The 22,590-nt window shown below is 47.2% G+C and overlaps 2 protein-coding genes across 6 annotated transcripts; one reads left to right on the top strand and one right to left on the bottom strand.

Annotated features, from left to right (window-relative positions):
• Positions 1-196: 196 nt before the first annotated feature.
• Positions 197-17,387, bottom strand: ankha (ANKH inorganic pyrophosphate transport regulator a). Of its 3 annotated transcripts, none has more exons than XM_061804933.1 (13): positions 17,309-17,387; positions 12,041-12,607; positions 10,383-10,599; positions 10,138-10,256; positions 9,192-9,275; positions 8,554-8,724; positions 8,352-8,486; positions 6,979-7,071; positions 6,811-6,903; positions 2,302-2,431; positions 2,076-2,199; positions 1,904-2,003; positions 197-1,160 (listed from the first exon to the last, which is right to left on the bottom strand). In XM_061804933.1, exons 2-13 carry the CDS (start codon positions 12,134-12,136, stop codon positions 1,023-1,025), a joined length of 1,500 nt encoding a protein of 499 aa, XP_061660917.1. In that variant the 5' UTR covers positions 12,137-12,607; positions 17,309-17,387; the 3' UTR covers positions 197-1,022. The 3 variants fall into 3 exon arrangements, with proteins under 3 accessions (XP_061660917.1, XP_061660918.1, XP_061660916.1); XM_061804934.1 differs by lacking the exon at positions 17,309-17,387 and adding an exon at positions 15,748-15,852; XM_061804932.1 differs by lacking the exon at positions 17,309-17,387 and having other exon boundaries at positions 12,041-12,955.
• Positions 8,622-22,527, top strand: myca (MYC proto-oncogene, bHLH transcription factor a). Of its 3 annotated transcripts, none has more exons than XM_061804936.1 (5): positions 8,622-8,756; positions 15,526-15,629; positions 18,501-19,301; positions 20,591-20,875; positions 21,776-22,527. In XM_061804936.1, the coding sequence occupies exons 3-5, from the start codon at positions 18,566-18,568 to the stop codon at positions 22,132-22,134; spliced, it is 1,380 nt and encodes a 459-aa protein (XP_061660920.1). In that variant the 5' UTR covers positions 8,622-8,756; positions 15,526-15,629; positions 18,501-18,565; the 3' UTR covers positions 22,135-22,527. The 3 variants fall into 3 exon arrangements, with proteins under 3 accessions (XP_061660920.1, XP_061660922.1, XP_061660919.1); XM_061804938.1 differs by lacking the exons at positions 8,622-8,756; positions 15,526-15,629 and adding an exon at positions 18,122-18,379 and having other exon boundaries at positions 18,501-18,802; positions 18,896-19,301; XM_061804935.1 differs by lacking the exons at positions 8,622-8,756; positions 15,526-15,629 and adding an exon at positions 18,122-18,379.
• Positions 22,528-22,590: the final 63 nt, after the last annotated feature.

The raw sequence follows: 22,590 nt of genomic DNA, 5'->3' as shown, positions 1-22,590 counted from the left end.
AATACCTACACACTGATCTAACTTTTTCAAAAAAATTCTATAAAGGTTGGAAAAAAAATGGGATTATATATATTACAACATAACCAAAAAGAAAAGAAAAAATCCAAAATATTTCAACTAATTAGATACACATTGCAAAATAAAGGACGACTTCAGGTCAAATTAAAATGAAAAACTAATTTTTCAAAAAACTTGAAAAATACACAGTAAAACATGAAAAATAGCAGAACTACATAAATATTAGATCAAACAATATCGCTGTCACCTTGGCTGTCCTCTTTTGCAGTGCGTGCCGGATGGCAAAAGCCAAGTCGTAGATGCTAAATATGATGTTATTGATATTTATATTTACGTATCTGGCCGCGTGAAAATGTTATCACGGTAGATGGTAAAAATTGATTCGAAAAGAACCCCGAACCTCAAGTTCAAAGCAACCAAAGACGACAAGCGGTGACGGCGGCTTAATAATAAAGCAATTTATTTGCCAAATAAGAATGTCTGTACAGTATATACAGCACATGAAGAAGAAGATTGGCCAAACACAAGCAGGTCAGACTGCGTGGAAGTGAATACGTCATGTGATGGTAATGATGATATTAACGAGGGATTCCCGACCCCTCTTCTCGGTCAAATATACACTTTAGAAAAACGATCGTCTGTACACCACTTTTTTTTTTTTTATATATATATATATGTAAAACACAATTGCACAACCCAGCAAAAAGTCCCACGACATGTCTATATTTCCACTCAAATGTTGAAGCGCTTTCCCTTCTCCCCCTGTGTTATCCTTTTGCCTTTTTCCCTTGTTTACCGGTAAACACGAAGGAAGCGATGACGCTATGTACAATCATCGGATCAACCCTCAGATGGCTTTGTTTACAGTGTGCGTCGTCATGGTGATGGGGCGGGGCCGTCGGGAGAATTCCGCGTTCCTCCTTCGTCTTTCCCGCGGTGTTACAGCTCGCGGGAAGCAAGAGAGAAAAAACAAAAAAAGAAAAAGAAAAAGTCCTCTGGTTGGCTCACTCCCGCCCGCCCTCGTCCTCGTCGTCCTCGCGGAGCTCCTCGATGGCGTCCATCGGCGAGCGCGAGCACACCTCGCTCATGGGAGCCGAGTCTTCGCCCTCTACCACCAGCTCGTTGGACAGCTCGGTGTGACGCTGCACAACACCACGAGGAAGAATTTAAGCGGGGGGGACCCAATTTAGCGTCACCTATCGAAGTTCATTTCAGGAGGAAAGCGTACTATTCAAAATTATTTTGAAAATTTCGATTGATGCGTTCTAAGATTTAAAAATGCTCACCTTTGTGGATTTTATCCTTCAAATTTTTATTCCATGTTTTGGCCTAGTTATTTTATTAGGTGTTCAATTGCACCTATTGAGGCGGTAGGGATTTCGCCCATCCAATCATACATAAATATATTGATACACTTTTAAAAAATGTTCACAGTATAAAATGTTTCTAAGTTCAGACACTCGCGATAAATAATGTTTATATGTATTTCTGTTTTGTAGATTTAACCTTAGAACACATAAAACGAAAGGGATGGATTATAGTAGATATAAAAAGTTTACAACCCTTTGTTGACTCATTTAATGAGTTTGAACCCGATAGATTCTGAACACAACCACGTAATAGGGTGTGCACACTTTTGCAACCACATCTGAGTTCAGTATTTCTATTTCCCCCCATTTGAATTGTACAGGTTAAAAGGTCACATCAGCGGTGGAAACTCAAAATGGCAGGGATGTGTAGACTTTTTATATCTACTACTGCCCTTCAAATGATTTGACCGATAAAAAACAAACCTAACAATGGTGTCATTTGCGTCGCGTGCAAATGAGCGCCGGCGGCGTTTTGAGCGGCGCGGATGCTAATGTGACGAAGCAGCTGCGCTCACCTGTTGTCGGTACACATAGCAGGCCGCTATGGCGACCATTGTGGACTCCCCGATGAAGCCGGCCAGGAGGGAGCCCACCCCCAGCGTGGCCCCGTGAACCCTGCGACACGCCGACAATGAGCACCGAGAAGAGCGTCCGCACCTGGCGGCGGCGGCGGTCGCGTGTGCCTACCCCATGTAAGGCAGCACCACCAGGCTGGTGATGAGGACGATGATGCGCAGCACCGAGCTGGGGGCCAAAACGAACGTCTTCTTCAGGGTCATCAGCCAGCCGGTCAGGTGCGCACGGACTGTCACTACACGCAAACACACACACACACAGTAAAATCAACATTTTTATATGGTGGACGAGCACTTGAACGGGTGTGCGGACTTTTTCTATTGACTAAACGCTTTACCTGGAAGCGGGAAGAAGGAGAAAATGCGGAGGGGCACCACGCAGAGCATGGCAAAGGAGTATTCCACGCCGATGACGTCCACCAGGATCTTCTCGGAGACGTGAGGGCTCCAGAACACCACGAAGCAAAGCTGGGTACGCCAAAAACAACAAAAAAAGGGGCGGAAGCGCCCGTCATGCACTCGAATGAATGACTTCATTGTCTCGGCGGGCTTTGAACTCGGCAGCCGCCCTTTGAGGTGCTAAACTCTGAGGACAAAAGTATTGGGACACGGCCGTCAGAGGAAAGAATCCGTTTTCTGTACCGCTTGTATACACATAATGAGCTTTAAATTATTATCACGGTCAGATAAAAATAAATCTCCCCACGTACGGGGAAGAAAATAAGTATTTGAACACCCCGCTGTATAGCAAGTTCTCCCACTTACAAATCATGGAGGGGTCTGAAATCCAGAAATAACGTATGATTTTTTTTTTTTTTTTTTTAGCAATTTAGTTGTGCGATACAGCTGCAAATAAGTATTTGAACACCCGTCCGTCAGCAAGAATTCTGACCCTCAAAAACCTGTTAGTCTGACTTTAAAAGTCCACCTCCACGCCATGTATTATCCTGAATCAGATGCACTTGTGTCAGGTTGGTAGCTGCATAAAGACACCTGTCCACCCTGTACAATCAGTAAGAGTCAAACTTGTAACATGGCCAAGACCAAAGAGCTGTCCAAAGACACCAGAGACAAAATTGTACAACTTCACACGGGTGGGAAGGGCTACGGAGAAATTGCCAAGCAGCTTGGTGGAAAGAGGTCCAATCATTGGAAAAACGGAAGAAGCGAAACATGACGGTCGATCTCAATCGGAGTGGAGCCCCATGCAAGATATCACCTCGTGAGGTCTCAGTGATCCTTAGAAAGGTGAGGAAATCAGCCTAGGACTACACGACAGGACTTGGTCGATGACCTGAAAAGAGCTGGGACCACCGTTTCCAAGTTGACTGCTGGTGATACCCTAAGACGTCATGGTTTGAAATCACGCATGGCACGGAAGGTTCCCCCATTTGGATGATACAGAGGAGTCACGGGAGAACGTTTTGTGGTCAGATGAGACCAAAATGGAACTTTTTGGTCATAATTCCACTAACCATGTTTGAAGGAAGTCCCATCCCAAGAACACCATCCCTACTGTGAAGGATGTGGGGTGTTTTTCTGCACATGGGACAGGACGACTGCACTGTATTAAAGGAGAGGATGACCGCGAACATGTATTGTGAGATTCTGGGGAACAACCTCTTTCCCTCAGTCAGAACATTGAAGATGGGTCATGGCCGGGTCTTTCAACATGACTATGACCCGAAGCACACAGCCAGGAAAACCAAGGCGTGGCTCCGGAAGAAGCATAGCAAGGTCCTGGCGTTGCCTCGTCAGTCTCCAGACCCTAAACCCGATAGAAAATCTTTGGAGGGAGCTGAAACCTGTCTGATCTAGAGAAGATCTGTGTGGAGGAGTGGGCCAGAATCCCTCCTGCGGTGTGTGCAAACCTGGTGAACAACTACAGGAAATGTTTGACCTCTATCATTGCAATCTTTCTCACAGTGGACAAATTTCAGACCTCTCCGTGATTTCTAAGTGGGAGAACTAGCAATACAGCAGGGTGTTCAAATACTTATTTTCTTCACTGTACAATACCTTTTGCTAGCACAGTATATTCACGTGACGCGAACAAAGCTGAAATGAAAAGGGAGAGGAAAAACACGAGGTGTGAGCCGGGGAGAATGTGATGTCAGTGCGCAAACTTGCCCTCCCGGTCGCATTATTTTGGCCACGCGACAGAGCGGAGACGCCCCCCGGGCGCTCGGCGGCATCCGCGCTTATAAAAGGACGCCTCTGATTTGTGCTGAACAAGTTATGGCATGAGTAAACACACACCCATACCTCATAAAGGGGGCGGGGGGGGGGGGTTGTTTTTCTCACTGGTGCGGTTAGCTTGTAAAGCGAGTGTAAACGATGAGATTTTGACAAACAAATCGCGATGTGGCGGCTCGGGAGGGTGCGCTTGTTTTTCTGCACACGCCTGCAGCCTTCGGAATGTCTGCAATGAGAGATTTTTATGCGCCGTGACGTAACCTCGTGAATACTTTTGGACCTTTTCTTTTTGTGTGTTTTGGTGCAACCCGACACCTCCAGCCAGAGGACGAGTACGTCCGTGTGACCGACTGAGCGACCCGAATTACTGTACAAGCGTGACGTAACACGAGACGCGTTGACCTCGTCGTCTCGGGTTCGCTTGGGTCGGGCTTGGAGCTTCTTTTGGCCACGCAGCGCTTATTCGGGTTCACGTGCTGTTAAAAGTACAACACTGACGCCAGCCGGTCACGTGACTCGTCGCCGTAGAAGGAAAAGCCTGCATCCTGTAACGGGCTGCCGGAATGCAGGCCGGTCTGAGCCCACGACATTGGGGTTGTCCTGTCCCGCTTTCTTTACAGTTATTACAGCATCTGAGCTGTTCATGGCAATGTTAACTCAGCACTTTTGTTGGGACGTGAAGCAACTTTTCACAGTACCCTTGCAACTTGTCCTGCAAAAAAAAAAAAAAAAACATTTAGAATCCTTTCTTCCTCTTTTTTTTTCCGGCTTGTGCCGTTGGGGGTCGCCACAGCGTGTCATCTTTTTCCATTGAAGTCGATCTCGTGCGTCTTCCTCTCTAACATCCACAATCTTCATGTCCTCCCTCACCACATCCATCAACCTTTTCTTTAGTCTTCCTCTCGCTCTTTTGCCTGGCAGCTCCATCCTCAGACTCTCTCGACTCTGGACATGTCCAAACCATCCAAGTCTGCTCTCTCTAACCTTGTCTCCAAAACATCCAACTTTGGCTGTACCTCGAATGAGCTCATTTCTAATCCTATCCAACCCGCTCACTCCGAGCGAGAACCTCAACATCTTCATTTCTGCTCAGGGCCACCGTCTCTAATCCGTACACCATGGCCGGCCTCACCACTGTTTTATGAACTTTGCCCTTCATACTAGCGGAGACTCTTCTGTCACAAAGAACATCAAAGACCTTGCGCAAACTGTTCCACCCCGCTTGGACCAGTTTCTTCACTTCCTTACCAGACTCTCCATTGCTCTGTATTTTTGACCCCAAGTATTTGAAGTCGTCCATCCTCGCTATCTCTTCTCCCTGGAACTTCACTCTTCCTCCTCCGCCCCTCTCAGTCACGCGCATATATTCAGTTTTTTCTTCATTCCTCTCCTTTCCAGTGCGTGCCTCCATCTTTCTAATTGTTCCTCCGCCTGCTTTCATGCAGATCACAATATCATCTGCAAACATCACAGTCCGAGGGGATTCCAGTCTAACCTCGTCTGTCAGCCCATCCATTATGACCGCAAACAGGAAGGGGTTCAGCATGGATCCCTGATGCATTCCCACCTCCACCTTAAATTCTTCTGACACACCTACGTCATATCTCACCGCTGTTCTGTTACCCTCATGCATGTCCTGTACTATTCTAACATATTTCTCCACCACACCATACTTGCGCAAGCAGTACCACAGTTCCTCTCTTGGTACTCTCTCATAGGCTTTCTGTAGGTCTACAAAGATACTATGTAGCTCCTTCTGACCTTCTCTGTACTTTTCCACGAGCGTCCTCAAGGCAAATAATGCATCTGTGGTACTCTTTCTAGGCATGAAACCATACTGTTGCTCGCAGATACTTACTTCTGTCCTGAGTCTCGCCTCCACTACTCTTTCCCATAACTTCATTGTGTGGCTCATCATCTTTATTCCTCTGTAGTTTCCACAGCTCCGAACATCGCCTTTCTTCTTAAAAAATGTGGACTAGCACACTTTTCCTCCATTCTTCTGACATCTTCTCTTCCGCTAGTATTCTATTGAATAAGTTGGTCAAAAACTCCACAGGCACCTCACCAAATTGCTTCCGTACCTCCACTGGTATGCCATCGGGTCCAACTGTCTTTCCATTTTTCATTCTTTTTAACGTCTCCCTTACTGATCATTGCCACTTCCCGGTCATTGGCGCTTGCCTCCTCTACTCTACCTTCTCTCCAATTTTCTTTATCAGCATCTATTCTACCAGTACTACAATGGCGCCATTGTGTACTGAGATAGAGGTAAAATGGGACTGTGGTGTAAAGTTGATCACGGGCCACGCGTGCCCTGTTGCGCGGGAGGCGAATTGTGTCACTGTGGAAAGAGCTGTTGCACAATTGGGTGCTGTTTCCAAATTAGGATCGTTGGGCCTTAGAGGAGGCCTGCCTCCTGTGACTTCCATGTTTCAGTATTTAAGGATCTTGGTTTGTGGTTGTAGTGAGTGACATACTTCTCTTTTTGTTCCCTATTTAACAGGAGGCATCCAACTGTAGTACAAAATGTACACTACAGCCACAAAAATGACTGGATTAATTCGCTATTTACACAAAACATGTGGAACTAGAGCCCGAACGTTGACAATTACCCAAACATAAGAATTAGCCCGATGAATGAATCTTACCGTGAGCGAGAGGGCCAGACAGCAGAACGTAAACCTTTTAATGTGAGACTTGGTGACGGGAGTGGCGGCATTCAGCTTGTTGCTGGGGTTGTTCTGTCAAAAGCGGTGACGAGCAGAAATTAGTGCAAAGTTCCTCCGGGCGTGGTGTGCGCGTACCGCGGCGTGTACCTTGTCAAAGGCGGGATACACGGCTCTCAGTTCGGTCAACCAGCCGTAGGGCATGTGGCCCACCGGGTACGTGGCGGTCAGGACAGCCACCGCCTGGAACGACAACAACAAAAATCACAAAACAGTGTTGCTTTCGAGTCATGTTTTATGCTCTGCTGCTCCATAGATATTAAACTAGTAGCTGTTTGAAGGCTCACGTCATAAATCAAGTCATAGCTCGCAAGTCTAGTCGACAAAAAAAAAAAAAAAAGTTTGCATGCGTGTAAATCGTGTGGGATAAAGCTTAAAAAAATTAAATAGTGATGCCCTGTTATGAGTTTAAGTGACCCAGCTTGTAACTCAAATCGCTTGTTTCTCAAATGCCCCCCCACCCCCCCCCCCCCCGAAATGGATGGAGATTAGATCTATTATAGCCTCGCCCCCAAAAAATCCATTTACATTTTTTATTTAATAAGTAAAAACAACACACTGTGATATTGCACTGTATAAAAACAGAGTAATCATGAAATGTAATGCTGCAATTCAATGCATCGTGCTGCTCCTTCTGTTGCCCCCAGCTTGGCTCCCAGTTTCCGAAGGAAAATTTTCAGATTTTTTTGCTCCTGTTTTCGAACGCCCCCGACAAAACCCGTAAACAACAGAACGCGCGCGGCCCGACCAGCTGACCCACCCACGACGCGGTTTGTTATTGTCAATCCGAACGAACCCCCCAAAAGAAAAAAAACAGAAATAACATAACTCGCGCGGCGGTTTTCAAGCCACCTTTTGGAACGGATTGTGGTCGAGAACTGAGGCTCTACTGTACTTACACAAGACTACTACTATCTGATTTGGTAAAATGCTGTAACATATTTCATTTTTACATAGAGGATAAAGCGGGTCAAAGCCGAGAAATTAGCTGGATATTAAACCAGGTGAGTACATTTTGGGAGTTATTGCGAAACCCCCATAAAGAGAGACGAGTTGGACCATCGCTCATTTCCGGGTCGTTCCGGGGAAAAACAGCTTTGTGCCCCACGCTCGGCAGAAAGCCCCAGGGGGGCGCGCGTCGGCGTCCGCGCGCGGGAACTTGAGCTTTCGCGGCGGCCGTCGGACCGGCGCGCACGCCTTTTGAGTCGGACGCGCCCGGAATTCCACCAAAATTCAAGCTCGCTCAAAATCCGTCAATTAAGAACAATTTTAGAACCTGAAATACAAGGAATGCTTTCCTTAGGTTTTTTTTTTTTCCATACAGTTTGAAATGCAAAGAATTCTATTTTGAATATAATTTTTGGTATTTCCTTTCGAATGAAAAAAGATCTACTTTTTCTAGCCTGAGTGTGTTAGAAGATGTTGTTCGTCGAAAAGATTTGGACCCAAATAAACGAACGCACCTCGGTCGCCTTCGTGGTGCCCTTGAGGTCCCTCGACACGAAGAGGTTCACGATGGGCCGGCTGATGCGCTGCGTGGCCAAGATCAGCGCCAGCGGCCACCAGAAGCTCAGCATCTTCTTGATGGTGGCGTCACCCTGCCGGACAAAAACCTCTCACTGACCCATTCCTCTTCATCCTTCCAGTGAACCCGTAAAGCCTCACCCCGACGTCCAGTCCGCTGGAGTCCGGGATGGTGTCGTGGATGTTGCAGTAGTAGCCCAGGCCCACGATGGTGAAGCGGACCAGGGCGCCCATGTACAGGGAGAGGATGGGGATGAGGAGCGGCTCCAGGCACTCCAGGTTGCTGTGCAACAGGATGGCCACGAACACGATCTGAACCAGAACACACGTCAGCTTCGGTGCAGGTAAAACGTGCGTGTTGTGTGTGCCCCAAAAACCAAAACTGGACCAAAGTGTTCTCCACAATCAATAGCACGTGAGCCATTTTCGCAGAGATCCTTCAAAAATCGCCGCGTCAATGTAGGGGACCCACGATCGGTCATTTCTAAAGTCATTGCAGATAATTGCCCATAGATACCACAAGATGGCAGCAAAGCACTTTCTTTTCTATTGGACATGACTGAAGTTCCTTCCACTCACTTCAACATAGATCCTTGCCACAAGCAATACTGTAATGTTAGACAAGCCTGTGGTCTGGCTAAAAGAAAATATTTCACTTCACATGATATCAAGACACGACTGTGTAATTGGATTTTTTTTTAAATATATATATATAAAAACTCCTTGTTTGGTCATGCAGAAGAAGCATCTCAAGTGGTCTCAAAGGAGGTTTTTTGCACCTGGGCGACGACGTCCGAGATGGAGGCTGAGCCCACAATGACGCTGTACTTGTGCTTGAGTAGGATCCCGGCGTGAATCCACGCCTAAAAACACAAGAATCGGACATTTTAGACCAACGCGGACTTGAGACGGGCCGCTTTTTCACGCTAGTGGTACACAAAAGAATTGCTAAATAAATGTTCAAACAGGCTGCAACAAATTATCCGTTAATCACAAATTAATTGATGATCAAATGACTTGATTAGCATAATTTCCGGCCTATAAAGCGCACCTGAGTACATTTGTAAAGGAAATATCATTTGGTACATACATAAGCCGCACCCGTGTATAAGCCGCAAGTGCCCACATTGAAACGCGAGATATTTACAAAGAAAGATGGTACACAGAAAGAGTTTTCAAAGTTTTAATACCTTAGCTTAGCTTAACACAGTAGCAACATGGTAGCACAGCACTAACAGGATCGGTTATAAAAAACATACCTAAATCACCGAAACGCGGCGCTAACGGGGGTGGTTTAAAAACAAAAATACCGGTAAAAATCACCGAGACACGGCAGTAACACAGCAGCAATGCTAATTCTGGCGGAGCGGTAACAGGGACGGTTTAAAAAAAAAAAAAAAAAAAACATACTGGTAAAAGTCACTTCCTCGGCACATATATTCCACCGGTCTCACTCCTACCGTTTCCGACTCGAGTTAGGAAAAATGCACAAATTAGCCGCATCACCGCGTAAGCCGCAGGGTTGAAAGCGTGTGAAAAAAAAAGTCGCAATTTATAGGCCGGAAATGACGGTAGTTGAAAAAGCCTCTCGGTAAATAGTTTCAAGAGTCCTCCTTGAGAGCTGACCGGTTGGTCAAAAGAAGATATTTGCTAACATCTGCTTTATATTTGGGAAAATAAATTAGTTTTGAGGATCACCGCTCCCGAGCGCTAGCACGGACTCACCATGGCGTCCAGTAGCGGGAAGGCGGCCAAGTAGAGGAAGGCCTTGCGGGTTTTGTAGCCCACGGACTGGTCCACGTGGTGCAGCTTGTTAATGATGTAGTAGCCCAGGTCCGTGTAGGCTGCACAGTGTTTACAAAAACAAGAGCGCGTGTGAGTCAGGCCTCAGTCACAGTGACAGGAAGCGGGCCAGCGCGAGGCTGGCGGGGGGAGAGGGGTGGGGGTTGAATATTTTTCGAGTACGCCACCTATCAAGATGTGGAGCGTGAATGCGATGACGCCCGCCGCCGCCATGCACATGACGGCCTTCCGGCGGTCGCGCTTGCTGTTGACGAACACCAGGCCCACGTTCTTGAAGTCGCTCATGGGGCCCGTGAAGAATTTCATGAGCGAGTACGCCAAGCCGTAGCTGGCCAGCATCTCCACCGCGTCCTCCTTGACGGTGGCGATGCCCCTGTTGAGCGCCTGCGGGGCGAGGGAGAACGCGCCGTTGAGGTCCCGGGTCCAATCCCGGCCCCGCCTGTTTGGAGTTTGCATGTTCTCCCCTGTGCACGCCTGGGTTTCCTCCGGGTGTGCACTCCGCTTTCCTCCCACATCCCAAAAACATGCAACATTAATTGGACGCTCTAAATTGCCCCGAGGTGTGACAGCGAGTGCGACCGTTTGTCTCTATGTGCCCTGCGATTGGCCGGCGACCAGTTCAGGGTGTACCATTGACAGCTGGGATAGGCTCCACCCCTCCGCCGCGACCCTTGTGAGGATAAGCAGCAAAAGAAAATGGATGGTTTGGGAAATTGTCATTTCGCCCGCTGCTAATAAAAAAAAAAAAAGAATAGTTCTACTACAGAATAATATATTTATGTTCCTCTATCTAAATTTGTCTCGCAACGTTGCCCTTACAAATAATTGGCTTAAAGATATTTGATTTCATTTTTGCCACTCAACAGGGAAAAATAATAATAATAAAAAAAAAGTGGCACTCACCCAACTTTCTGCTAAGACTAACGGGCGTTAGAACAGGGTGGGTTTTTTTGTTTATTTTTTAGGAGATACTTTTTTTTGTTTTTTTTAAGAAATAAGAAAAAAAAGTGTAATATTGTGAGATTTTTTTTTATTAATTTGTTAAAATAGGGCTTTCTTCCCCCCAAAAAAAGTTTAAAAAAAAAAACAACAACAACATCAACTTTATTTTGATGAATTTTCATCCTAAAAAATGCATTTCCTTAAAAAGATTTTTTATTTTAATACTTGGGGAGAAAAAAAAAAAAATCAGGACCTCAACTCGATGCACATTTTTAATTAGTGCTGCATTTACAGGCCCACGTGCTTGTTGTAATTAACGAATTAATGGGCAGTAGGATTATCCAGGGGCCCTTGGGCAAATTTCTCCCCAGGACTCAAAAAGTTTGCGAACTCTGCAGTAAAGATAAGGAGCCAGTGCTTCCTCCCCAGCTGCCCTTTTCCCTTTTTGTTTTTTTAATTTTTTTTTTTTTTACAAGCCCCGGCCGGCTGTGCTATTTATACCAGGGAAAAACAGAGACATTACATAAGATTAATCCCTCCATCACTGTACTTCCTCACTCCCTGATCTCTTGTCTTTTTCGGGAAGGAGGGGCAGGCGAGAAAGTGCCCCTCCGCTCTGCCCCCACCTGCTCGACGCGAAGCATCTCCCCCGGGTGCACGCGGTCCCCCCGTGCGCCCGTACGCCAACCACCGAGCGGGCCAGGACGGCTCGGCGGATGTCGCCTGCCATTTTCTGGCCATTTTGCGGCGTTAACCGGCTATCGTTAGCATTAGCCGCCGATGCTAACGAACCGCTTCCTGCCTCCGGGAGATAACCGCGGGGAGGAGGAGGAGGGGGGAGGAGGGAGGAGGGGGGTCGCGAGTCGGGTTGTGGCTCGCTTACCTGCTCGCCGAGGTCGATGGCAACATTGGTGATCGCCAGAGGCACCAGGAAGCGAAGAAGCGGCCAGTAAGGGCTCAGGGATGGGAACTCCACCATAGTAGAAGCCGGGGTGACAGCAGTGCGACGGGCATCTGCCTCGCTATCGCTTCGGGGGCGGGGGTGGAGGAGCTGTTGCTGGTGGCGCGGCTAGCGGTGGTGGCTGAAAGCAGCGAGCTGCCGGCGGTGGGAGGGAGGGAGTCGAAGCCGCTGGAAGGCGGGCGAAGCACCTGGGAGACCCGCGGCGGGCGGCCGACGAGGCGCTCCGGCGGTAGCGGCGGCGGCGGCGTCACAACAACGCGTCGGTGAGACCGAGGGAAACAGGCGAAGGTTGGCGGAAGCCTCCGAGTGCGCGCATCTTCCTCACCCGGGGAGGGGGGAGGAGTGAGGGAAGGAGGAGGAGGAGGAGGTGATATCCAACTGCACCCAATTCGTGCGAGGAGGGATCTGGACCTTCAACCTACTTGCGCAAACACGCAAGCATGCCGTTGCAGCACGGATTCCAAGTACTGCACAGAACTGTACTAGGACCTGGGAACACAAGTGGGCGCACCGTCTCACTTATGGAGGACATTTCTGCACATACAACAACTAGGAGGCAAAACTTCTTATGGAGCTATTAATATAGCGTCAAGGAGGCTACTAGTGTTTGATATATGCCTACAAGTTGGGCCAAATACTGCACAGTAGTTTTCTAGCAATGTTTAATTGCACGCTGGTAGGTCAAAAGCGGCATGAGTTAGTGCACAAATGTTTCTAGCCAGACTACTAGTACGCTGATTTGTCGGACTACGACATTGGCACACACTAGTGCGACCACTTTGACAACATCACGGATATTGACAAATAAATTGTCAAATAGCTTTTAAGTCTACTAGTTTGCTCCTTATTCTCACCGATACAATGGCAGAATGACGAGTGCACTAGTAGATTAAACCTTACTAGTGAATAGCTGTCCTATTAAGACTACTACAGCCAACTCGTATGCACTAGTAGCTTTCTAGACCCATGAGTAGTTTTGCCTCACTAGTATGCTAAAGTTGTCCTTCTAGTCGGAATCTAGTAGGGCGCAGAATCGCCTTTCTACTCCATGGGTCTTAAGATGGTTACTTACACTCTTTGTCCTTGACTAGTAGGACAGCTAAACATTATTATTGTACATTTGAAACAAATGTAGGCTGGACTGGTTGTGACGTCACAAGCACACCGACTTTGCGTGCACGCTTGAACTTCTCGCAGGCAGAGTTTTATTATTTTTGTGCAGGAATCTCATTCGAGCGGCATTTGTGTTGGCAAATTACACCGGATTCAAATGTAACATGGCAAAAGATGAGCGGATGCTGACCCCTGGTGGGCGGATTTAGAAGCGTCACCTTTAGCCGATACAAGGTCGCGTGGAAAAATGTCGGTACCGTATCGCGATGGCGTATCGATATCTTTTTATTTTGCTCTCTGACAAGACCTAACGTGTTGATTTTTTTTTCATTTTTTTTAGTGATTAACCTCAAACATAAAATATTTGCCATTTGAAATTAAATTATGGTCCAAATTAAATTTAAATTTCAGTGGTGGTCTGCACATTTGCCTCACTTGATAAATTCTGGTTTTGAATATCGAGGTTTGTCTTTTTTTTTTTATGACTTGGAGAAAGTATATTTTTTTTCCTGCATGAATATTTTTTTTTCCGTGAAAGAAATCCTGTTATTTAATTTGCAAAATACATCTTTTTCCTTTAGTAAAACAAAAATTGTTCGTTGGAAAATTCGCTATCTCATCGTCTGCTGCCTTGTGATATTGTTGTAACCCACAATGCCAAGCGTCCGTTATACACGCCAATTCAAGCAAAAACCAAAACAAAAAAAAAGATATTTGTTTTTGTTTTGTAATAAGTTTCAAGAAAAATATGTCTTTTGATCCCGGCTGTGCACTAAATTGCAAAGTGGACAAAACTTAGACCAAAATAAGTGCTTACCTAACCAAAAAAAAAAAAAAACAGAGCAGTTATGTTTTTTTTTTTCGTTTTTTTTTTTTTTAAACCCGAATAGCCGGCATTATGTAAGCAACAACCTTGACTTCTGTTCGGGGGGTGGACGTTTGCCCATGAAAACAAACAAACAAAAAAAAAACAAACACCCGAGCAATATCATATCCTCCGAATATTTGTCTTGGCTTTTTTTTTTTAAATGATAAACATTTGCCAAGTTATCTACTTCTTGTATTTGATGTTGTCTTTATTTAACCCCAAGTGACATGTAACAGCGTGGCTCGTTAAACATGCACGTGGGAGCCAGGTATGCGTAAACAAACACCCCCCCCCCAAAAAAAAAAAAAAAAAAAAAGAAGAAGTTCTGTAAGCCGTTTGGGAGGGCGGGGGTGAGGTAGGGAGGGGGTTGTTTTTGCCTTCGACTGCGGCCCGAGGGCACTGCCGCAGCCGTTTTGCCTTTTACGAGCAGACGCGCCTCAGCTCTCCTCGCGAGCAGTTAAGTCGGCTCAGATGAGCGCGCGGCGCGACTTGTGCAAAAGATTTGAAGTCAACACGCACGCGTGACGATGGGCTGGGGGGGGGGGCACGTACACGGCATGACTGTGCAAATCACGCAGCTTGCGTCAACACAGTCTCACAACATTAGGGACACATGCGCACTCATTTTTTCTCAGGGGGGGGGGGGCATCAAACTCATTTTTGCGCGGGGCCACGTTGTTGTTCCGGTTTCCCTCAGAGGGCCGTTATGACCGTGGAGCAAAAATATTTCATCATCTCATCATATTTACATCATCAATTTATTAACTAGTTTTGGAATCAGAAATCAAGGGTAACGGGTTTGCCCAACTATTGTCCTTTGGTAACACAAAAATGCTTGTCATAGCTCAACCTTACCATTTATGATTTGACAATTTGAAATTCTGGTACAGATTTGAACAAAAACAAATCGTGGAAGTTGATGCATATGATTTGCTTCCGCGGGCCACGTAAAATCATGCTGCGGGCCAGATCTGGCCCCCGGGCCTAGCGTTTGACACCTGTGATTTTAGGCCGCATCTTTTTTTTCCTCTATCGTAATGTTTTAAGCGTTTCGAGCCCAGTTTTGACCTCAGTGTTGTAATTTGGGGACTCATTTAAAAGTTGTTTTTTTTTTTTGCCTTGAATAAATAATGAAAAAAAATGTTTCACTTTGAAAAAAAATATTTAATTTTTTTTTTAGGATTTTTTTTTCTTGAAAATGTTGATTATTTTTTTCCCTTGAAACAATTTTCATTGGCTTTTAGAGAAGGGGCAAACATATTTTTGCGATTACAACTTTCTTGAAAAGTACAGTCCTTAACTTTGTTAACATCGTAAGTTTCTTTCGGCTTGTCCCTTTCGCATGAAGTGGGGAAATTGTTTCAACGTGACACCCTGCTGGCGACTTGTGGCACATTTATTTAACCCTTCACGTTGTCTCTTGCAGGTTTCTGGCGTTGATCTCGCAACGACAACAACAAAATAATGACGACGACGACTTGTTTTATCCTCAGCAAAACAACGCGCAATCCCACGTTTGATCCCTCACAGGTGCGTACCAGGTATTTACCTCAAATGTCTCAAAAACAAAAAGTTGCCGCGATGCACACACGCACCCCCCCAATAAATGCCTGGTACGCTGCGGTTGAGTAAATTAGATTCAAACTACCTGCTGTAATCCACTCCGACGAGGCGATCTGCATTAAATGCTAACATGTATTTTAAGTCATACTAAGAGGATTTCCCGTAATTCCCATCCTACGGAGTGTACCTGGTTATAAACCCGGTACACAGGAAGCGGGTTTAAGCTAGCGCCGCGCTAGCGTGAGATGCTAACCAGGTGCGCTAACGCTAGCATTACGGTAAGCACTGCACAGTTTAATTTATCTTTTAAAGGTCAACACTTTGGCATTCTATTACAGTAAAGCGAAAGTTGATGGTTGACACTTTTTTGGGGGTGGGGGGTGGGAAAAAAAATAACAGTTAGGTTTATCAGTATTCCAAAGTAGTGAGATCACCACACCCGCGCAGTGCAGACTGCGATTGATAAAAGTAACCCTAAACTTTGAAATGGCTGGACTGTTGTATTGCATGTACAAGTTTGATGTTTTAACGCGTTATAAAAAAAAAAAAAAGTTATTTAATATTGGGAAATTGGGCTGTATGGAAAGAAAGATCTGGAAGGAAGGAAACGGGGATTGCAAGGTGGGAAGCGAGTTGAAAATTAAGGGTGGACAAATCGCTTCTTTTGGAGTTTCCGCACACCCACACCACTAGGTTTGAATTCATGACATTAAACGTGATTTATTAAGCGTGATATAATATAATAACAATGCATAAGTGTAAATGTAATCAAGTGGAGCAAAATGACATCTAGTTTTGTCCCACAATGTACACTAACACCACTGATATTAAAAAAGAAAAAAAAAAGACTGGGTAGCGCATACATATTTAGCGGTATGTCGATTGGTTGAAGCCATGGGCCGCCATCTTGGTACTCCCAAAATTTGTACATGCTTTACAGGTTGGATTATGGCGGGGTTTTCTCTCAAAATTCGGCATGTAGAATTAAAACTGGTCGTGTGAGCTTGACATTTTTTCAGTTCTAGTAACATGAAGGATTTTTAACTCGACTTGGTAGGCCCAAAAAGGGGCAAAGTGCAAAGGAAAGACAGAACACCGTGACTAGCAAGAAACCTCCCATATTACCTCGGGCCCGATTTCTGTGACACATTAACTTTTCCCAAAATATGGTGTCATCATAACAGAGCAAAAAACCAAGATTTTTTTTTGTCATAAAAACATTACATTTTAAGTCAATCATTTCGATATATTTTGGGGGAAATGAGGACTCACAATGGGCAAATACATGCTGAACGCTAAAAGTTCATTTGTTGTCTCTGCGACATCCTATTTCAGACAGGAAATTTCAACTTGTTTCCTCGTATTTGAAAATCAAATTCAATTTGCAAAGTTCTGTATTATGAAATTCGTTAAAATTTCACAGGAAATGTGTTTTCTTGCATATCCACTGATGAAGTTTGGGAAAATATTGACATCGCTTTTTCGCAAAAATCCGTCGGCCTATAAAGGTCAAGCAGAGAGTGAACAATGCACAACAACAACTGTAAACAAAACTTTGTTCAAGTGAATTAAGCTCATGACAATATAAAAAATACAACTTTACAAACAAACTTTAACAGCGTCAAAGTAAATCTTTACAACTTTACCTGTGCAATGTTTTCTCACAGCCACGAAACTGGCGATTAACGCACAGGTCGGCGTGATTGTTTTGGGAGTATCAAGATGGCGGACGGCGATTTGAGATGTGACCAATGAGCCATCCAGTCTTTTTTTTTTTTTTTTTTATCATTGACGAACACAGTGAGTCAATGCCCGCGTAGTACCACTAAGTGCCTCAAGAGGGCGTTCCAAGCCCACCCATTCTCCCTCCCGTTGCCTTTTTGCTGAAACCGCTCGTCGCCTTCCAGAACTGCGACACTATTTTCCACGCCCGCTTTGCTTGAATTGCTCCCCCACGCACCCGCACGCTTAATTATCGACAATCTGCCTTTCGTGCATCCATCTTGACGTTTTGTTTTGTTTTTTTTTTTGCCAGGTAATGCGTCCCTTTTTTTTGTGTGTGTGCGCGCGCGTGCACCTGCTCGATTTAAAAGCCCCAGTGCATCTTATTTCAGTGCAGAAACGGCGTGGGGCGATTCAATAAAACAGCCGCGGTTAATATTAGCAAGGCGCGTTTGTAATATGACTCGAATTGGATCACTTTTCACACGACTTGAGGATGACTTCCATTAATACTGTAACATGCCCGCAGTCAATGGAGCCGCCGCTTTACTATGGCCACGCCCATTTCTTCACTCGGCCCCACGCATTAATACCTAAGATAGTGCCCCGCTAAAAAGCTTGCAAAACTTTCTTTTTACGACGTAATTAGTGTCTAACGTTACCTTTAGGTTGACGTAAGGGCAACTTTAATCTGGATTTGCCCATTTTAGAGGAAGTTATTTTCTTAGGGGGGGAGAGTAGGTGGGGTGTTGTTCCTTTGCGGAGGAGGCGATGATGGAAAGGGTAGGTAGTGACGCGGCCGTATATATGTGCTTTGCCGCCGCGGGCTGAGCTGTGATTCTCAAAGTCTTTCATGTCGTCCGGACCTACCGGCGCTCGTTCGCTGCTCCGCCGCCGCCACACATGCGTCGTCACCCGGGCACACGGATTTCGTGGGCGCCGGAGGATTAGTTTTCGCCTTCTTTTTTAAAGCGGCCGGAATTTAAGTCATACAGGTAAGAGCGGAAGTTTTTTTTTTTTTTCGACACCCGCTGCTCGTATTCGCGTGTTTTTATCCTTTTTTTTTTTTTTTTAAAGCTATTTGAAGTAACTTCCATCTTGTTGTTCGCCGCGTAGCTTCCCCACTCTCCGGCCCCGGGAAGGAGAGCTCGGCGCCCCCTCCCGCCCCCGCCCCCGCCACCATGGCGCTCACCTCCGGTCTCGTGAGCCGGAATTACGACTCCGACTACGACTCCCTCCAGCCGTACTTCTTGGACCACTCGGAGGAGAACTTCTACCCGCAGCAGCCCCAGCCGCCGGCGCCAAGCGAGGACATCTGGAAGAAGTTCGAGCTCCTCCCCACGCCGCCGCATTCGCCCAGTCGACGGCCGTCGCTGCCGGGCTTGTCGTACCCGTCCACCGCTGACCAGCTGGAGATGGTGAGCGAGTTCCTGGGCGACGACGCCGTCAACCAGAGCATCATCTGCGACGCCGACTACTCGCAGACCTTCCTCAAGTCCATCATTATCCAGGACTGCATGTGGAGCTGCTTCTCGGCCGCGGCCAAGCTCAAGACGGTGGTGTCCGAGCAGCTGGCCTCGCTGCAGGCTTCCCGGAGGGATTCCTCCTCCTCCTCCTCCTCCTCGTCGTCGTCCTCCGGCACCGCTGGCAGCCTCGCAACCGCCGCCCCCTCCACGGATGCTTCCCCGGCTCGCCCGCCCTCTGACCGCGGCCCCGCGGAGTCCGCCGGGGCAGCCCCCTGGAGGCTGAACAGCAGCTACCTTCAGGACCTCAACACGGCGGCGTCCGAGTGCATCGACCCGTCCGTGGTCTTCCCCTACCCGATGCCCGAGACCCCCAAGCAGGGCGAGTCCCCCCGTCAGGACTTGGGGGTGGACACGCCGCCCAACAGTGGGAGCAGCAGTAGCAGTGACTCAGGTAGGAAGGAAAATCATCATCCTCATCAATATTAGCCGGGTTATGGCATGGTTACACACGGGTTCCTCAAAATGAGGGGCGCGGGCCCATTTTTGTCGTGTTGGCTGAGCATTGTGCACCTACTTTTTTTTTGTCTTATCAATTTGCATGCAATTTTGTCATCAATTTGCGTTTTTGTTTGAAAACTACTACTTTATGCTTTGCAACGTATGTGGGTCAAGCGTGCATCCTCAATTTGGATCATTGGCTGGAGCCAAATATGCGTCCTGAGTTGCGGAGGAAAAAAATGTCACATTTCCACTTCGGGTTCCAGGAACTTTACGTAGCTCCGAGTATGTACTGCTTGTTCCAGGAACTTTAAAAGGGATATGTCATTGGATATCCCGACCCCTCCCCAAATATTCCTGGATCTCCTCAAAGTACTGCCGCCCGCAGCGGGGGTCTTCTTTTAAAGTATCTGCGGAACTCCGTTGAAAATATATCACGCGTGGCCCCTTTCACGCCGAGTTAGAGCCACCGAGTATTTGTTTCAAACTGGGGGGGGGGGGGGGGAAGCGCGTCAATAACCGGGACTAGTTCTGAATGAAGCGCTCAACCGGTACTAGTACCACCTTTGTGGCGGGGGTGGGGGGGGCACAAGTGATGTGTGCGCGTGTGTGAGAAAGATGAACTTTAAAAAAAATAAAAAAAATAAAAAAAAAAAAGGACTTTGACCCGAGCTCTGAAAATACACCAAAACCAGCTCAGTGGTCCAGAAGTGGAAATCCATTAAAAAGTTTGGTATTTAGTTGAAATAAAAAAAAAAAATAATAATAATTTGTGTATATGCATGTATTCACAAGCTGGTAAACATATTTATTTCATAATTTTATTCACGATTTTATGTGAAAATTTGAGGCTGCGCATTGCTGCAGCTGGTGAGAGCGCTGGTTCAAATCCCGGCGCCGCCTAAACGGAGTCTCTCCCCAGTGCCTGCGTGGGTTTCCTCCCACATCCTAAAAACACGCAACATTAATTTGGACACTCTAAATTGCCCGTAGGTGTGGTTGTGGGTGCGACTGTTTGTCTCTACGTGCCCTGCCATTGGCCGGCGACCAGTTCAGGTTGTGCCCCGCCCTCCTGCCCCGTTGACAGCTGGGATAGGCTCCGTTACGCCGGCGACCCTCGTGAGGATAAGCGGCTTAGATCATGGGAAAATGTTTTATGCCGTTTCCAAAAGTTGAATATGCACTTTTTGCGCAAAGTGTGATATTTGGGTTTCATTTTTTTTTTTTTTGCTGTTGCTGCAGAAGAAGAAGATGATGATGATGATGACGAGGAGGAGGTTAGGGATGATGATGACGCCGAAGAAGAGGCAGAGGACGAGGAGGAGATCGACGTGGTGACGGTGGAGCATCGGCAGGCGGCCAAGCGCTGCAGCGGCTCCTCCGGCCCGGCCGACCGGCGCCACCCGGGCCCTCTGGTGCTGAAACGCTGCCACGTCTCCACCCAGCAGCACAACTACGCCGCGCACCCCCCCGCCAGGCAGGACCGGCGGCCGCTGGTCAAGAGGCTGAAGACGGAGGGCGCCGGAGGTAGGCCTGGACGGCGTCGAACCGGCAAACTTCCCGTTGGGGCTAAGGCTGGAGAGGCGCTGATGAGGGATTTAACGTTACTTTTGTCGACATTATCGCAATAAAACGAGCGTTTTGATGCGATGTTGTAATCATGAGTGAGCTTCCGAATGCACCGCCACTCAAATGAAGCGGGGGTGGGGCAATTTAGGTACCGGCGGTTTGAGACTCTTAAACGTAATGAGATTCACTCCCATGGAAAGTTTCCAATTTGGGATAGTTCCAGAAACGTCCTCTCTGTCCGTCCATTTCCTTAGCCGCTTATCCTCACAAGGGAGCGCCGGAGCCTATCCCGGCTGTCAACGCCAGCCAATCGGAGGGCACATAGAGACAAACAGTCGCTCTCACAATCACACCCAGGGGCGATTTAGAGTGTCCAATTCATGTTGCGTGTTTTTGGGATGTGTGCCGGGAGGAAACCCACGCAGGCACGGGGAGAGCACGCAAACTCCACACGGGGCGGGGCCGGGATCGAACCCGGGTCCTCCGAACTGTGAGGCCAACGCTTTACCAGCTGAGCCCACCGTGCCGCCCATGACAATTTGAAAGTTTTTGTACAGATTTTTTTCCAAGAATCGTGGAAATTGACAGTTTAGATTTGGCTTCGCGGGCCACACCAAATCATGCGGTGGGCCAGATCTGGCCCCCGTACCTCGAGTTTGACACCTGCGCATTTTTTTCTCTCTCTCTCTCTGTCATAATGTGATTATGTTTTAAGCGTTTGGACTCCAATTTTGACCCCAGTGCCTCCATCCATGTTCCTTTTTGTCAATTGTCCTTCATCGGTGTCTTTCCTTGCACGTTTTCTCCCTCGGAAATTGACCGACTCTCACCCTCCCCTTTTGCCCTCTCCGACCTCAGCCGCCGTCGGCGCCGGCCAGAGCCGCGTCCTGAAGCAGATCAGCAGCAACCGCAGGTGCTCCAGCCCGCGCCCCAGCGCCTCGGACGGCGAGGACCGCGACAAGCGGCGGACTCACAACGTGCTGGAGCGGCAGCGCCGCAACGAGCTAAAGCTGAGCTTCTTCGCGCTGCGCGACGAGATCCCCGAGGTGGCCAACAACGAGAAGGCGGCCAAGGTGGTGATCCTGAAGAAGGCGGCCGAGTGCATCCGCGGCATGCAGGCCGACGAGCGCCGCCTGCTGGCGCTCAAGGAGCAGCTGAGGCGGCGGGGGCAGCTCCTCAAGCACAAACTGTCGGCGCTGCACGACGAGCGCCTTTAAAGCCTCGCGTCTTTGTTCAATTTTTGTTCGTCTTTTTTTTTTTTTTTTTTAAACCAAGGTTGTACAGTTATTTGCATGCAAATGCAGGTGGGAGGGGTGGGGGGGGGGGTAAAACCACGTTTTGGAATCTCGTTTGATTTCAATGTTAAAACTGCCTCAATTGAAGTTCTGGGTGGGTTAAAATATTTAGTTTATTTTTATTAAGAAAATATTTAAAAAAAAATTGGGGCCCCCACGGTTTCTCAGCAGGGGCGGGGCCCAGATTAAAATATGAATTTTTACGTTTTTTTGTACATAATTAATATTTCCTAGGAAAATGTATTTTTGGATCTCAATTGTCTGGATGTTCAGACCCGGTGTTTGTTTTTTCATTATGTTCCGAGACTCCCCTTTTTGAAATATAAACAACAAAATGTTTCTTCTCCGATTTCTGCCTGTTTTCTTATCACGCGTCGA

The sequence above is a fragment of the Syngnathoides biaculeatus genome, chromosome 19, assembly GCF_019802595.1.
Source record: "Syngnathoides biaculeatus isolate LvHL_M chromosome 19, ASM1980259v1, whole genome shotgun sequence".
NCBI classification, from domain to species: domain Eukaryota; kingdom Metazoa; phylum Chordata; class Actinopteri; order Syngnathiformes; family Syngnathidae; genus Syngnathoides; species Syngnathoides biaculeatus.
This window is presented reverse-complemented; position numbering and strand designations above follow the sequence as displayed.